Source organism: Pipistrellus hanaki (assembly GCF_964339955.1).
Source record: "Pipistrellus hanaki genome assembly, chromosome: 21".
In the NCBI taxonomy this organism is placed as follows: Eukaryota; Metazoa; Chordata; class Mammalia; order Chiroptera; family Vespertilionidae; genus Pipistrellus; species Pipistrellus hanaki.
Window position 1 is genome coordinate 2,059,122 of NC_140523.1, and position 15,867 is coordinate 2,074,988.

Here is a 15,867-nt window from a genome sequence, read left to right on the forward strand (position 1 = left end):
CCATCACTACATCCACTCGCTCCAAGGTCATAAAAGGTGGTTGGTCTTTTACGTCATCCCTTCCAGCAGAGACTCCTCCCTCCCGGGAGGACCCCACAGACGGATCTCAGGCCGCTTCCAGCAGCTTTACCTTTTAGCTCCCGGGCTTTGGTATCCAGCATTTTCTTTTCCTCCTCGTTCTCGCTGGGAATGCCCTCATCTTCGTCTCTGTTCCTAATCAGACCGACATAAAAAGAAAGATTCCTAAGACGTGGGTTCCACCCGGGGCTGGCGGGCCGTTGGGAAAGCGGGAGGCGGGAGGCGCGAGGCCCGGGCGGGCGGGCGGCGGGGGCTTACAGGGCGTTGATGGTGTCCTGGATGATCTGGATCCAGCTGTTGCGCTCCTCCTTGGAGCTGGCGTGGACCTCCACCATCTCGGGGTCCTTCATGCCCATGCTGATGAGGAAGAGCCCCTTCTCCTCATGGGCCACCTCCCGCACTATCAGCTTCTTCAGGGAGATCACCGTGGACTTCTGGTCCTGGAAGGGGGACAGGGGGGGAGATAAGATGTAAGCAATGTTCACAACAGTCTAACCCAGTGGTCGGCAAACGGCGGCTCTTTGGCCCCTGGAGTGTGGCTCTTCCACAAAAATACCATGGCCTGGGCGAGCCTGTTTTGAAGATGTGGCGTTAGAAGAAGTTTAAGTTCAAAAAATGGGGCTCTCCAAAGAAATGTCAATCGTTGTCCTGTTGCTACTTCGCTCTGTGGACGAATGAGTTTGCCGACCCCTGGACTAACTCTTAGGGACAACTTCAATCTCAGATGAGACCGGATGCCTTTTTTTTTTTTTTTTTTTTTTTTGATTGATTCCAGAGAAACATCAATTTTGAGAATCACTGATCAGCTGCCTCCTGCACACCCCCTACTGGGGATGGAGCCAGCAACCTGGGCATATGCCCTGACCTGGAATCGAACCATGACCTCCTGGTTTGTAGGTGGATGCTCAACCACTGAGCCACACCAGCCAGGCAAGATGCCTTTTTAAAGCACATGATTAAACAATGGTATTTGTAGGACATGGATAAATATCTCGTTATTTTACTTGCATTTTATCAAACAGAAAAAAGCTCCACAGAGGGAATGACAATTTAAAGGCTATGCAGGGTTGAGTCATGTTCTCTACATGAGGAATCCTTCCACGTTCCTCTTAGAATCTGGCTAGCAATATTATAAATTAGCACAATTTATGGGGCACAATAGGTGAGAAATACTCCAGTGACCAAATGTCCAAGGCTCTCAAAAGGATTGTAAAGAAACAGAAAAAAAAAGAAAAAGAAAAAAAAAAAAATATATATATATATATATATTTGGGGGCATGGGGGAGTTTGGGAGAGGGACAGAAAATTGTTGTTATATAAGAAATGATCCAGACAAATTTGTCCTGAAATGATTGATTCTGAGAGTCTGGGAAACTAACAGTACAATGTTTAATTTATGTTCAATTTACCCTTAACTTTCCTGAATACTGTTATTAATTACAAGCAGAAGAGGCGAACCATTGAGCTTACCAATGATGCAAAGACGTACTTCTGGTCCTTTTCTTGAAGGAAAACTAAAATGTCCGTCAGCAGAACCGCCTGGACCTCTGCAGGGTGGGGAGAGAAGAGAACAACGGCTATTGAACAGGGAAGCTCAGGAACGGCACTTATTTAGTTCTGCAAAGACCCAGCTCACGCGGGAAGATGTGAAGAATAAAATACTTGAGGAATATAACTGGAGAGCGGGACTGAAGAGATGTTAGACAGCAACCTCGTCCACAAAGCAGCCCAGGTCGCAGAGTTCCCACCTCCTGATTAGAGGGATGGGAAAGGCGTGGGATCGCAGCCAGGACCGCTGCCAAAGGTGATGCAGAAAACCATCCGAGTGTAAGCACACGCCCTCTGACCTCACAGGCAGGTGTGAGCACGCGGGCTTGGTGTCGAGTCCACCTCAGCCTCTCCGTGCCATGGCAACAGCCTCCTCTGCTCCTCAAGTAACACATGAACATCTCTAGCTGGATCTAGGAGTCACAAGGCCACAGCCTGGCTGGCGTGGCTCAGTGGCTGAGCAATAACCAATGGACCAAGAGGTCGAGGTTCAATTCCTGGTCAGGGCACATGCTCGGGTTGTGAGCATGATCCCCAGTAGAGGGCGTGCAGGAGGCAGCCAATCCATGATTCTCATCATTGATGTTTCTCTCTCTCTCTCCCTCTCCCTTCCTCTCTGAAATCAATATATTTTAAAGGACACAAACTTTTGATATAACCTTATCTATCTATCTATCTATCAATCTATCTATTAAAGGACACAAACTCTTGATATAACCCTGTAGGTGCACAGATGACACCCTGCATTACTGCCTTAAGGGTGTAAAGTGGGACATCTCTGCAGTGAGCCATCTCCTGGGCATCCTCTCTGGAAAGGGGACCCCGATTCCTTGGGGAGAATGGTACTGACATGCACAGCCCCCTCCTGCCGCTGCTGCCACAGCGAGACCCCCTTCCGGGCAGTCACCACACAGCCAGGGAGAAAACGGAAGGATGCCGCCTCCTTTCTAGAGAAGGCCAGCTTTCCAGCCCGGGTGACAGGCCTTTGCCACGCACTGCCTTTTTCTTTTAAGTTTGCTTTTAAGTCACTCAGGTGCCTGCCAAAAAAAAAAAAAAGTTCTCAAACACACGTTTCGCCCTCGGCGGATCCTGAGGTTTCCGTGCTCAGTGTCAGCGGCCCGGAGAAAACCCCTCACTTCAGCGGGCACCCACACAGGACGGGCTGTTCCTGGCACGGGTTCACGCGGGGTGAGAATGACTCAACACCAACCTCTGTCTGCACTGGCGGCCTTTCGGGTCAGAAAACCCATTGCTCCGCCATGGGCTGGACCAGAACTGCATGCCAACAGCTGGGAATCATTAGTTTTTGTTCGGGGAGTGGATGGAGGGCTTTGGAAAGGAAAGAGTAAGGAGCCAGCTCGGGGCGGCGGCAGCTCTGGAAAATCCAGGCCGCACAGGGGATGGGGGCAGGTGCTTCTGACCGGCCAGCAGCTCAGAGACAGAGGGAGAGGGCAGTGCGGACGGCGCCGGCCAGGCCAGTTGGGCTGTTGTCCTCCTCTTAAAGGGACATGCACCGCCTTCAACACCGCATGCCAACCTCACCCCTTGCTTTGTCTCCTGAAATCTCTTTTTCCAGTGTCCCCACTACATTTCCCTATAAACCTGCTGTATTTTTTTTTTTTTTTAAATTAATCCTCACCCGAGGATATTTTTCCACTGATTTTCAGAGAGAGTGGGAGGGAGCGAGAAAGACAGAGAGAAACATCAATGTGAGGGAAACATATTGATTGGTTGCCTTCTGCCCGGCCCCGACCAGGGCCTGGGCCCAGGGAGGAGCCTGCAGCAGAGGTACGTGCCCTTGACCGGAATCAAACCCGGGACCCTTTGTTCCGCAGGCTGACGTTCTATCCGCTGAGCCAAGGGCTAGATTTGGTGTGTTTGCATGATTTTATAAGCTACCTCGAACCAGACCTTTTGGATACAAGATTAAGAACGGTTAAATGATGGTTGTTCCTGCATGTTTGGATATAGGCTCCCTCAGAAAATCCCGGTGGCGAGTTTCTAACAAAAATGCTTGGGTTTTGCCCGCTGTCCCCTGGCACCTGCTCAGAGCAAGAGAGGGAGAGAGAGAGAGAGAGAGAGAGAGAGAGAGAGAGAGAGGGAGAGAGAGAACTCGAAGCCCACCTTTCAACCTGCCCGCGGCGTTCTTCAGAAACACGCTCCCGTCCCGCACCAGCTTCTTCCGCTTCAGGTCCTCCTTGGCAAACATCTGACCGCTCTTCATCCTCATGATCGACTTGCTGTCCGTCTTCGTGTAGATCTCATTCAGGCGCACTTTCTTCTCGTAGCTCGCCACCTTGCTGTCCACGGCTCCGATCACGTCCTTCACGAGGCTCAGGGACTGAGCCAGGTCCTCCTGCTCCGCCTCGTTGTCTGAGGAGGAAAGGAGAATGATTTTCCAGGGCGGGAGGAGGGGCCCCGCCCTCCTCCCTCAGCCTCCTCCCCGTGGGCACATTGTCGGAGCGATGCCAGTCTGTCCACGGTCGTGTGCCCAGCCCGCTCTTGGGCACACGTTTGAATCTAAGCAAAGCTAGACATTTGCAGTGACAGAGGAAGCATACAATGATAATGCTATGTTCTCGAGTAGGAGGAGCCAAACTGTTTTAGGGAGGAAGAGGAGCAACTTGTCTTACTTGTCTGTGTCAGCTCCTCTTTCCCATAACGGCCTATGCGCAGGATTAGGAGATAGAGAGAAGCCATTCAGATCCCGGCACTCTTTCCCCCAGACTATGAACGTTTAGTTAGGAAGTCACGGAGGTAGAAGTGAGCCTAGAAGACATGGGCTCAAGGAAACAAGTTACAGAAGGGCCCTTGGAACCTGGGGGTGAGGGTTCAGGGGGAGGGATATGAGCCTTGAGAGGAGGAAGAGGAGGTAAAAGTGTCTACATGCTCCAGAGACAGACAGATAGACAGAGAAAAGGGAGGGAGGATAAGCCCAGGTCACTGGACGCTTGATGGGATCAAAAAGTGGTTCCTTTCCTTCTTACTCTGATCCACCCTACGTCTGCTGACATAATGTTTCAAGTTTTTGTTCACCCTCACTGGAGGATATTTTTCCATTGAGTTTTAGCGAGTGGGAGGGAGTGGAGGAGAGAGACAGAGAGAGAAACATTGATGTGAGAGAGAGACACATCAACTGGTTGCCTCCACATGCGCCCTACCAGGGCCAGGGATGGAGCCTGCAACTGAGATACAAGCCCTTGAGGAGAATGGAACCTGGGACCCTAGCCACGGAGCCACCCTGGCCAGGGCGAATGCTTCACGTGTTTATTAAAACACCACGGTTTTGGAGATAGAAACCCGGGACTTCTTTAGGCGCCTAAAGCAGGACCGCCCTCCTCCACGGCTCTCTGGCCCCGGTGCTGTGCGGGGCCGGGGTGCTCACCCTTGGTGCACTCACCCTTGGTGCACTGCAGGAGCCTCTGGAACAGCACCGGGTACTTGGTGATGCGCTGCGTGACCAGCAGGATGCACTCGGGGATGCCCAGCCGTCTCACCACCGCGCTGCTCATCTTCTTCTGCAAAAGAGCAGGAGAGTGTCAACGCCCGCCGCCGCCGGCAGAGGCGCGGCCGCACGGCGGGCCGGGGCGCCGGGGAGGGACCGGGCTGGGGGTGGGTGCGGCCGGCACTACCTTCACGAAGGCCTGGAAGCGCTTGTCCTTGGTGTGGAGGTCCTTGAAGTAGTTCACGGACTGGTTGTGCTGCCCGCAGAACTTGCCGTAGGTCTTCTTCAGGCGCTCCGCGTTCTCCCCGGAGAACTGCGCGAAGGAGGAGAGCGGGGTTAGGCCGTGACCCTCTGGACCAGCATTTTGTACCCAGCTGCCAGTCTGTGTGTAGGACCCAAGATACCTCCTCATAAAGCACCCTGAAGGGTTAAAAGGGGGCAGCGGTGCCAAAACCGGTTTGGCTCAGTGGATAGAGCGTCGGCCTGAGGACTGGAAGGTCCCAGGTTCGATTCCGGTCAAGGAAGGGCACGTACCTTGGTTGCGGGCACATCCCCGGTAGGGTGTGTGCAGGAGGCAGCTGATCGATGATTCTCTCTCATTGATGTTTCTAACTCTATCCCTCTCCCTTCCTCTCTATAAAAAATCAATAATATATTTTTTTAAAAAAAAAAACATATTAGGAGAGAAAAGCCACTGACCTCATTTTCAGAAAAGGAAACTGAGGCTCGGAGAGAGAAACGAAGTTAACAGACGCTAAGCCGGGAGGCCGGGCCCGGCCGCTGAGCCCCAGGCCGCCCCGCCCTCACCTGGTTCACCAGCACGTCGCCCATCCTGCGGATGAGGAAGTTCCTCTCGCTCCTGTCCACCAGGGACTCCTTCTTGCGCTCCAGGATCCTCTGGAAGAACTGGCTGTGGATGCTGATGAGCTCGTCCAGGCAGGGGAACAGCTTCTCCACCATCTGCTGCTCGAACAGCAGCTCGGTCATCATGCCCCGGCTGTACACGTCGCTCATGATCTTGAGCGTGCGGATGTGGTGCAGCTCCGTCTGCATCAGCTCTGCCGGGACGGGAGTCGGGGGTCAGGGGTCAGGGAGCGCCGCTGCAGGGCCCTCCTCCCAGCCCCTGCCGGCTGACGACAGCCCCCGGGGTCTCAGGCTGTCAGAGCCACGTTGCATAGTAAACCTCGGCCAGTAGCAGCCTTTCCTACAGTGCTTTCCTCCCCCTCCTCCTCCTCCTCTCCCTCCCCCTCCTCCCACTCCTCCTCCTCCTCCTTCTCCAGTAGCTGTCTTTCCTACAGTGCTTTCGTCCTCTTCCTCCTCCTCCTCCCCCTCCCCCTCCTCTTCCTTCTCCAGTAGCTGTCTTTCCTACAGTGCTTTCGTCCTCTTCCTCCTCCTCCTCCCCCTCCCCCTCCCCCTCCTCCTCCAGTAGCTGTCTTTCCTACAGTGCCCCCCCCCCTCCTCCTCCTCTTCCTCCTCCTTCTCCTCCTCCTCCTCCGGCTCCCCTGGGGCCCGCAGCAGGTGCAGGAGGCCCCGTCACCCGCTTTCCCAATCAGCCTTCACTGGAACTGAAACCTTTCATAACGCACCGTGTTCCTATTTCCTAGAAACAGGAAATGGTGGCCGTCCCCCGTGCGGCGGAGGCAGTACACCGCCGGGAACTTCTCGTTCGGCCTGTGGCGTGAATAAGCGCTCACATTGAATAAAACGGCCAATGAGACGAGAGAAAACAGCTTTAGAGGGTGGAAAAGCAGTAGGGAGGAAGTAAGATCGTGTCTCTATACCCCCAAGTTTTGGAGGAAAATCTCGGAGATGCTGCCGATGAGAACGGACTCTCCCGGCCCAGGGGCACACGCACAGCCGGCGCCGCGGGGGCCGGGGGAGGGCCTCACCGTAGATCACCTCCTGCCGCTTGACCACGTCCTTCTTCTGCTGCTTCAGGAACTTGCTGTCCACCACGCGGCTCCAGGACTCGGCCTCCAGCTGCTTGGACTCGCTCTCAAAGTCGCCCATCAGCTGCCCCTCGTTCATGTCTGTGCCTACTCCTCAAGACAGCAACGAGCCAGCGTCAGGGCCCTGCCTCTGGGACCTCCCAGAAGCCCGAGTGCCTTTCCCGGGTGTAACCACCGCCCTGGCTGCAGACTCCGCATTAACCGGGGTGCGTGTGTGTGCGTGTGTGTGTGTGTGTGTGCGTGTGTGTGTGTGTGTGTGTGTGTGTCACAGAACCGCCTTCCGGTGTGAGAAGGGACCCACTACCTGTTTGGGAGCGGAGGGCTCTCGCCAAGGCTGCTGGAATGGTGAGCATCACACAAACCAACTGTCATTCAGACACGATTGCTACGTGAAGTGGGAACTGAATGGGACCTGGCCACTTGGCTGATTTAAGACAGTAAGTAGGCTTACCACCGGGCCGAGAGAGCTAGAACTTAAGGGCTGGGGGCGGGAGAGTGGCAGAGAGAGAGAGAGCTTTTGTGCCAGAATATGACCATGTTAAATGCAAGAACATCTTCCAATGGACAGCTATCGAACAAGTGGACAGATTTGATTGCCAATTTATCACAAAGCACTGGGTGTTTTAGAGACGATTGAGACAATCTTCGCGGGAATAAGGAGAAAGCAGGCGCTAGATCCCACCGACGCCTCCATTCTGGGCGGAGCAGCGGCACCGCGTCTACGGAAAACGAGTGTGGGACGCAGCTTCCTCTTACCCTCATCCGTCAGGGACTCGGTGGACTCGTTGACCTTGACGATCTTATTCAGGGAGTCCGTTGAGTGTGACAGGAACTTCCAGGTGTTGGATATGTTCTCGTCATTGCCAACGCTGGAGACAAAAGAACAGCGCGTCACATATACACTGTGGTGAGCCGTGGCTTGCGTTCTCCCCTGAGTGAGCACTGCCCGATGGACTACACGACCCCAGACAAAGTTTTAACACAGGGACCCAGGAACAGAACTACTAACCCAAGCTAAAGCACTTGGCGTTAACTGCAAACTTGAACTTTTTGAGCCTTGGGTTTTCTTAAAATGATCGTTAAAAGGAGAATACTGCCCCCACCCTGAACTGTATACACGTTATAGGAGAAATTTCTGTTGGAAACTCACAGTCTAACTAACCACTGCCTTTTCCCTCCTGTTCCCTAATTATAGGCTGAGCTCTTACAACACACTGGATTCCTTTTAAAGCTAGACGTTTGCAGTGATAGAGGAAGCATACTGCCAGCATCGGTTTGGCTCAGTGGATAGAGCGTCGGCCTGCGGACTGAAAGGTCCCGGGTTCGATTCCGGTCAAGGGCATGTACCTTGGTTGCGGGCACATCCCCAGTAGGGGGTGTGCAAGAGGCAGCTGGTCGATGATTCTCTCTCATCGACGTTTCTAACTCTCTATCCCTCTCTCTTCCTCTCTGTGAAAAATCAATAAAATATATTTAAAAAAAAAAAAAAAAAAAAAGAGGAAACATACAATTTATTGGGGTGACATGGGTTATTCTTTTGCTTTCTTGAACCCAACTCGCCAGCTAGCACAGCAGGCGCAGTAAACGTCTGTGATGTGACACAAGTGATTGGCACCCCCAATTCAGGATGAAATCACCTCTCTGCCTATTCCTACTTCTCGTTTTGAGTGGAAACCACCCTTTCAGAACTCGGGGGCTGAGAAGCAGGGTGATGATACACAGAAGCACAGGACACCTGGCCCGATGAGGGGGCGCTTAAAGGGGACCCTTGTCACAAACTGTGGCCAGAGCAGTGATCACACGTAATCCTCCTCCTCCTCCTCCTCCTCGGAGTCACTCTGTGCACTCCGCACCCATCACCAAGAATCCTTCTGTCAAACGATACAACTGTGCCCTTGTCACCTGACGTCACCGTGCTGTCCCTGAACCCCACTCACCCGGCGATGTTCTGTATGGAGACGCTTTTGGACAGCGACACGCACTGCTGGGAGCGTCTGTTGGAGAACATGGGGGCGGCAGTGGCCTCGTCAGCCAGGAGGACGGCGGATCGAGGGCGCTCCTTGGGCTGGGAGGCTGTGAAGGGAGAGAAGACACCAGCTGAGCGTCCGGGCTCCCGCCCACCAGGACTGACTCATCGGGCTACGGCCACAGAGAAGAGAAGCGCACAGCTCGGCAGCCAACTTGCCCTGGGTGGGGGAGTGGGGGAGAAAATGAGTAAAAAAACTCCAGGGAGGACAATTTGGCAATTTCTATTAAAACTACATAAGCCTCTACACTTTAATAATTCTATTTCAGGATATGCTTATTCCGGAAGATAAACTTGTTTGTGTTTGAAATGACACATGTCCGAAGTTATTCAATGCAACATTATTGATAAAAGATTGGAAATGATAAAAAGGAATATATATATATATAAAATATATATATAAAATATATATATTATATATATTTTTAAATATATAAAATTTTAAAATATATAAAAAAAATATATAAAATATATATATATAAAAGGTCAATTAATAAATTATGGCCTGGCCGGTGTGGCTCAGGAGTTGAGCATCAGCCCAGGAACCAGGAGGTCGCTGGTTCGATTCCCGGTCAGGGCACATGCCTGGGTTGCGGGCTTGTTCTCCAGTGGGGGCTGTGCAGGATGTAGCCCATCAATAATCTTCTCTCATCATTGATCTCTCAATCTCTCTCTCTCTCTCTCCTTACTCTCTGAAATCAATAAATATGTTTATTAAAAAAAAAAAACACACACAAAAAAAAACCACATGCAGATCACTGGGCTAAACCTCTGGAATTTCTGACTCAGTAGGTCTGGGTAGGGTCCAAGAATCTGCGCTTCTAATTAATCCAGAAACTGCAGTTGAAAAACACTGCCTCAGGGGTAAGCGGAACACAGGTTCCCACAGAGCCAATTAGGATGGCATCATTACTGCTTTATTTATGGCAGCAGCTGGAAACTCAGACAGCCAGACTTGGGGGAGCTGGCAGTTAGAACGTGGTGAATGTTTACGGGAGAACACCACGCAGCAGTCTTACACACGACGGATCAGAGGATGCACATTGGACACACTACAGCATGCAGCCGGGAGGGAAAGGAATGAGAAAGGGGATGGAGAATGGAAGTGGGAGCTGTGATAACACTGTACGCCAACCGCAAGTGAAAAGTAAATATTAATAATAAAAAAAAAGGGGATGATTTGCTCTCATCACTGATGTTTCTAACTCTCTCCTCCTCTCTGAAATAAATAAGGGAGGAGGAAGAAGAAGAGGAGGAGGAGGAGGAGGAGGAGGGGGAGGGGAAGGGGAGGAGGGGGAACAGGAGGAAGAGGGGGGGGGAACAGGAGGAAGAGGGGGGGAGGAGGAGGAGGAGGAGGGGGAGGGGGAGGAGGAGAAGAGCAGGAGGGGGAGGAGAAGGGGGGGAGGAGGAGGAGGAGGGGAGGAGGAGGGGGGAGGAGGAGGAGGAGGGGAGGAGGAGGAGGAGGAGGGGAGGGGGGGAGGGGGAGGAGGAGGAGGGGAGGGGGGAGGAGGAGGAGGAGGAGGAGGAGGGGGAGGGGGAGGGGGAGGAGGAGAAGAGCAGGAGGGGGAGGAGGAGGAGGAGGAGGAGGAGGAGGAGGAGGAGGAGGAGGGGGAAGAGGAGGAGAAGAGCAGGAGGGGGGAGGAGGAGGAGGGAGGAGGAGGAGGAGGAGGAGGAGGAGGGGGAAGAGGAGGAGGAGGAGGAAGACGGGGGGAACAGGAGGAAGAGGGGGGGAGGAGGAGGAGGAGGAGGGGGAGGGGGAGGAGGAGAAGAGCAGGAGGGGGAGGAGGGGGAGGAGGAGGAGGAGGACCACCAGAGGCGGGGAGCTACTCACGCTTGCTCCTCATGATGACCGTGGGCAGGGACGACGTGTTGTGCGCCTGGAGGCTCCCCTTGGGCTGCTGGGAGGAGAGAGGAGACCCGTGAAGGTGGCATTTCCTCTCCCCGTCCTGTCACCTTTCCAGACGCCACAGCAGAAAGACGGCCAGCTGCTCCGCCTTCCCCGCTGTGTCCTCGGCAATGTCCTCCGCATCCCGGTCCCAGCCAGTCCCTGCGGGCTGTCCCCCGACCCCACCTGCTCCCCGGGGTCCTGCATGAGGAAGCCGTAAGCGAACGGCAGAGCAGGTCTGCAGACGCAGCTAAGGAGAAAGCCACTCTAACAGCGACACAGAGAGAACCCCGAGAAACGTATCTACAAGTCCTGAAAACACTGCCTTTTTCCAAAAGCCAGAAATTCCCAAGTATGGTCATTGGAAAGAGAATGAATTACTTCAGAGGAAAACATTTACGTGGGGGGTTATTTTGGTCTCAGAGTTGGTACCAAACTTAGCTTGCACATACGGATGGGATGGGGCAGGGAGGCGGGTGGTGGTGGGGTGTGTGTGGAGTGACGATGAGGAGGGGGTGACACCAGGAAAATAAACAAACCCCCAGCACCTCCCCTCCCGGCTCGGAGACCTGATCGGCTCTGAGAGAGGTCTTACCTTCATCTTGACCTTCGCACAGGAGGCCAGGCTTTCTCGGCAGCTTTTGTGGACAAAGGCACTGCAGTCTGGAAAGGAAGCAGAAACCCACAGGGGTCACTCACAGAGTACACCGGGCCCCGGGTCCGAGCGGGCCCAGCAGCCGGAGCTCCCGGTGCCGGGCTCACAAGGGGAACGGAGTGACGGAGCGGGGACGCGGGCCTTCTCCCAGGCGGGCGTGATGTCACCCGGGGGCGGGGAGAGGCAAGAGCAGATGTGGTTTCTGATTCACGAGGGCTCGCAGCCTGGGAGCTCGGGCAGGAAGCAGAACGGCTCCCAGGACTAAAACTGAGTGTCTGCCATCGATACGCCGCCCTGAGTCACGAGGAAACTCCTAAGTGAACCCCGTCAAAGGGGCTGGGAATGTGTGACTGTGTCGAAGGCAGCGTGTGAGTCTGAAAACCTCTGTACGTCCTTTTACGTGCCCCCCCAACCCCCCAGTCAAGAGCCACAGAAGACGGGTCATGGGAACCCCCCAAAGTGCCTCTGGGAGCCCTGACTCAGCAAACGGGGGGACTTCCCTGACCGATGAAGCCACCACAGTTTGCCACAGACACAATTTTACTTCAGCTCTGTTGTTTGTTTGCTTGCTTTTTAATCCTCAGTGACGGAGGCTCCCTCTGCTGATTTTAGAGAGCGTGGAAGGGAGGGAGGGGTAGGGAGAGAGGAGAGAAGAAAGATGGATGTGAGGGATCCACATCAATCAGCTGCCTGCCAGGCTGGGGAACCCGCAACCCAGGTCCGTGCCCTTGACCGGAATCAAACCTGGGACTCCCTGGACCAGAGTTGGTGCTCTAACCACTGAACAAACCGGCCAGGGCATCTCAATTCTTACTTGTCACTCTCTTGGCCTAACAGGGCCCCTGGCGTGGCAGCCCGGTCTCTGCGCCTCAGAGGGGCCGCCAGCGCTCACTGCTGCCATGACATCAGCCGCCAGGACTGAGCCAGAAGGCCGGAGGTGAGGTCCAAAGAAACAAGACGTCCCTCTGTGGGGACAACGGCCTCTCCAGGGAGCAGGCTCCCCGAGAACAGGAACCAGATGCCATCCATTAGGCAGCGCTCCACACAGACTCCGGAACCGCACAGCTCCTGCGCGTGTCAGCTCCCTGACTATGGGCCGAGACGTTCTCTTGGCTCGTACATATGATGGGATGGGGGTGGGGGGTAGGAAGTAGGGGGGTTTGCAGTGATGACGGGGAAGGAATTACACTAGGATGGAAACCGCCAGAATCCCAAACCCCAAGGCCTTCTCCCATTCCTTCCTCCCCAGTGGCTCCTCAATGCCTACTTTTCCACGTTTCTCTGCCATCGATGTTTCCATCTCTGCATCCCTCTCCCTTCCTCTCTCTCTACAAATAAAGGGGGTGGAGGTTAAACAAACAAACAAACAAAGACTGACCACCAGTACCCTGTGAGCAGGCTTTGCACCCAGCTGCAGCGGCCCTTCCTCCCATGAGGCCCATCGGCCTGCGGAGAATGACGTCACTGGCTGAGGGCGTGGTGCTAACACTTAGACCTCAGCAACACTCAAGTTCTCCGGCCCATGTTTGGGATTTAAAAGACGGCTTCCGCTGAAGAACCATAAAAGCAGATGTAATGTTTACAGTGTGCTTCTGGTAAACAACTCTTCACACAAAGACACCCACCACCAACAGATGGAACCCTAATGTGCTCCACAGTAAGGTCACATGTCTCGGTGACAAGCACTCTGCGTGGACATCTGCTTCACACACTCGAGCCTGGACCGGCACTCGGCGTGGTTCTGAGCTGTGCTGACTCCGCACAGGAACGGCTGCCCGCTCGCATCAGCCAAAGCCACGAGGCTAAAACCTTATTCTCTGTTTTGGAAAACAGACATTGACCAAGAACACAAGCCTGGGAGACGAATCTCTTACTTTTTTCAAGCTCCCTGCCACAGACCAGACCACGTTGTTAGGGAAGGCAAAGAACCATCCGGCCTTTTGCTTATTGGTAAAGGCAATTTCCTACCAGCAGTAAGCAATACGCCTTCGTTTTTCAAAATCCTCGCAAGACTTGTTGGCACAGAGGTGGATGGGAACAGAGCCCACCCCTAACAACCGGACTTCCATTTCCACAAAGGGAATGGGCATCAAAACACAAGACAAGGCTGAAACTGGTTTGGCTCAGTGGATAGAGCATCATCAGCTTACGGACTGAGGGGTCCCAGGTTCGATTCCCGTCAAGGGCATGCACCTTGGTTGCGGGCACATCCCCAGTAGGGGGTGTGCAAGAGGCAGCTGATCGATGACTCTCTCTCTCATCCATGTTTCTAACTATCTCTCTCCCTTCCTCTCTGTAAAAAAATCAATAAAATATATATATATTTTTAAAAATATTTACTTCACTTAAGGACAGAAAGGTGCAACCTCTTCCTATCACTTTAAACCTCACCAAGCAAACTAAAGCAACACAAACAACACAAACCACTGAAATAGGACCAGCTGAGAAATCCGTGCTCCGCCATCCTTCTGTTCCGTCCTGTGAACCATCCGTGGGGCGTGAGAGACGCTGCCCGGTCTGGATGGACGAAGCCCAGGTGCAAAGGCCTACACGACGTGCCCGGTGGCTGGTGTGGCAACCACAGGCGGAGGCACAGAACGAGAGGAAAGCCACAAGAAAGAGCCAACTCATCTTCGCTGAAGGCCCCGTAACAGCATTTTCATAAGAACACGCAGACAAGAATCAAACAGACGCTGCAGCGAGATGGGGGAGATGGTTTGCAATACGCAGAAATGTTTTTCTTATTGTTTTAATAAGAAAAGTTATGAGCTTATTGTGGCTAAGGATCACCATCAAATTCAGATGTCTAAGACATCGATCTTTATCTTACACTGGCATTGGTATTTTGTTGTTGTTAATTCTTATTGGGGGATATTTTTCTATTGGAAGGGAGGGGGAGAGCCAGAGAGAAACATCGATGTGAGAGAGACACATTGACTGGTTGCCTCCCACACGCACCCCAACCAGGGCCAGGGACCGAGCTTGCAACCAAGGTCCGAGCCCTTGACCGGAATCGAACCCGAGCCCCTTCAGACGGGCGGCTGACGCACTAACACTGAGCAACCAGCCAGGGCTTATATTGGTATTTTTAAAGCGACAATACATGATATTCAGTTAAGAACAAAAAGAAAAAAGAAAAAATGAAAATGCTCCCTCTCTGATCAATAATTGACTCTTTTAGGCTGTTCTTTCAAATCTTCCTTTTCCCTCAACAATGAACTTCTTTAATCAATTATATGTATTTTCCTATTGCATGTAAGGAACACACTCTACATACAAGAACACGCCTGCCTAGAGATCTGCCTTTCAAACCCAAAGCGAAACCCACCATCACACACACCCTCAACTCTCATGTTTCGGATCGCAGCTGGTCTACTTATTTATTTTTTTAAACAGGAGAAGCAGCCTACCACAAAAGTGCTCAGAAGCTGCTAACACAACAGAAAATGAATCAACAACAATCTCGGGATCATTTTACATCTGTTCAAAGCAAACAAACACAGAGCCACGGGCCAAGTCCCAAAAAACCCAAACATAACGGATTCCTCTGCAGGGTGCCGCCGAGCGTTCCGAAGACCACATCTGTGGCCGCTGGAGGGAGCGGCTGGCGGCTGCTCACAGCTGAGAAGGTGGCCTGATCCTAAATCACGAGCTGAATTTTGAGTTAGGATCGAAAACTAAATCAAAATTAAAAGACAAAACAAAACACAACTACAACAATGAGACGCATACAGAAATGCCAGGTTTCTCCTAAATTCAGTCGCTGTGAGGTCCTGACAAGGGACTTCCCTCAGTCTGTGCTTCCACTGCAGTCCCCACGCCCCGGAGGCGGCCACTAGAGGCCTGTGCCCGTGACCTTGAGCACTTCCGCCCACGTCCGCATAAGGGACTCAGCTTTGGATTCCAGCAGAGTTAAGAGATGCTGACTTGCTTGGAAACTTTCTATCCAATTGCACCTATTAGTATTTGCATATGCAAGAGGGTATCTTTATTTAAAATATATTCTTATTGAGTTCACAGAGGAGGGGAGGAGAGAGAGAGAAACATCAATGAAGAGAGAGAATCATGGATCGGCTGCCTCCTGCACGCCCCCCACTGGGGATTGAGCCCGCAACCTGGGCATGTGCTCGGATGAGAAATGGAACCGTGAAAGTGACTCAAGACGTTTGGAAGAAGGTGCAAATCAATACTGGCCATCACACCGCCATCATGATGCGCTATGTGGCTGGGCTGCGTAACCACAAGGCAGTACAGGCTGCGCAGCTGCTTCAAGCCTGAGGC

General features: G+C 53.0%; 2 protein-coding genes across 7 annotated transcripts in view; one reads left to right on the top strand and one right to left on the bottom strand.

The window, feature by feature from the left end:
- The window catches only part of TTC23 (tetratricopeptide repeat domain 23), a 995,109-nt gene that overhangs the window by 863,793 nt on the left and 115,449 nt on the right, over positions 1-15,867 (top strand). The gene's annotated exons all lie outside the window — the stretch shown is intronic.
- The window catches only part of LOC311614318 (A-kinase anchor protein 13-like), a 79,925-nt gene that overhangs the window by 10,712 nt on the left and 53,346 nt on the right, over positions 1-15,867 (bottom strand). For all 6 annotated transcript variants that reach the window (XM_084869017.1, XM_084869021.1, XM_084869019.1 and 3 more), the window contains 12 exons: positions 11,527-11,594; positions 10,878-10,944; positions 8,958-9,093; positions 7,777-7,889; positions 6,961-7,113; positions 5,879-6,129; positions 5,259-5,384; positions 5,027-5,144; positions 3,751-3,999; positions 1,549-1,625; positions 337-518; positions 131-213 (listed from right to left, as the gene is read on the bottom strand). In XM_084869017.1, the coding sequence (XP_084725143.1) occupies positions 131-213; positions 337-518; positions 1,549-1,625; positions 3,751-3,999; positions 5,027-5,144; positions 5,259-5,384; positions 5,879-6,129; positions 6,961-7,113; positions 7,777-7,889; positions 8,958-9,093; positions 10,878-10,944; positions 11,527-11,594 (1,623 nt within the window). The remainder of the gene's footprint in view (positions 1-130; positions 214-336; positions 519-1,548; positions 1,626-3,750; positions 4,000-5,026; positions 5,145-5,258; positions 5,385-5,878; positions 6,130-6,960; positions 7,114-7,776; positions 7,890-8,957; positions 9,094-10,877; positions 10,945-11,526; positions 11,595-15,867) is intronic.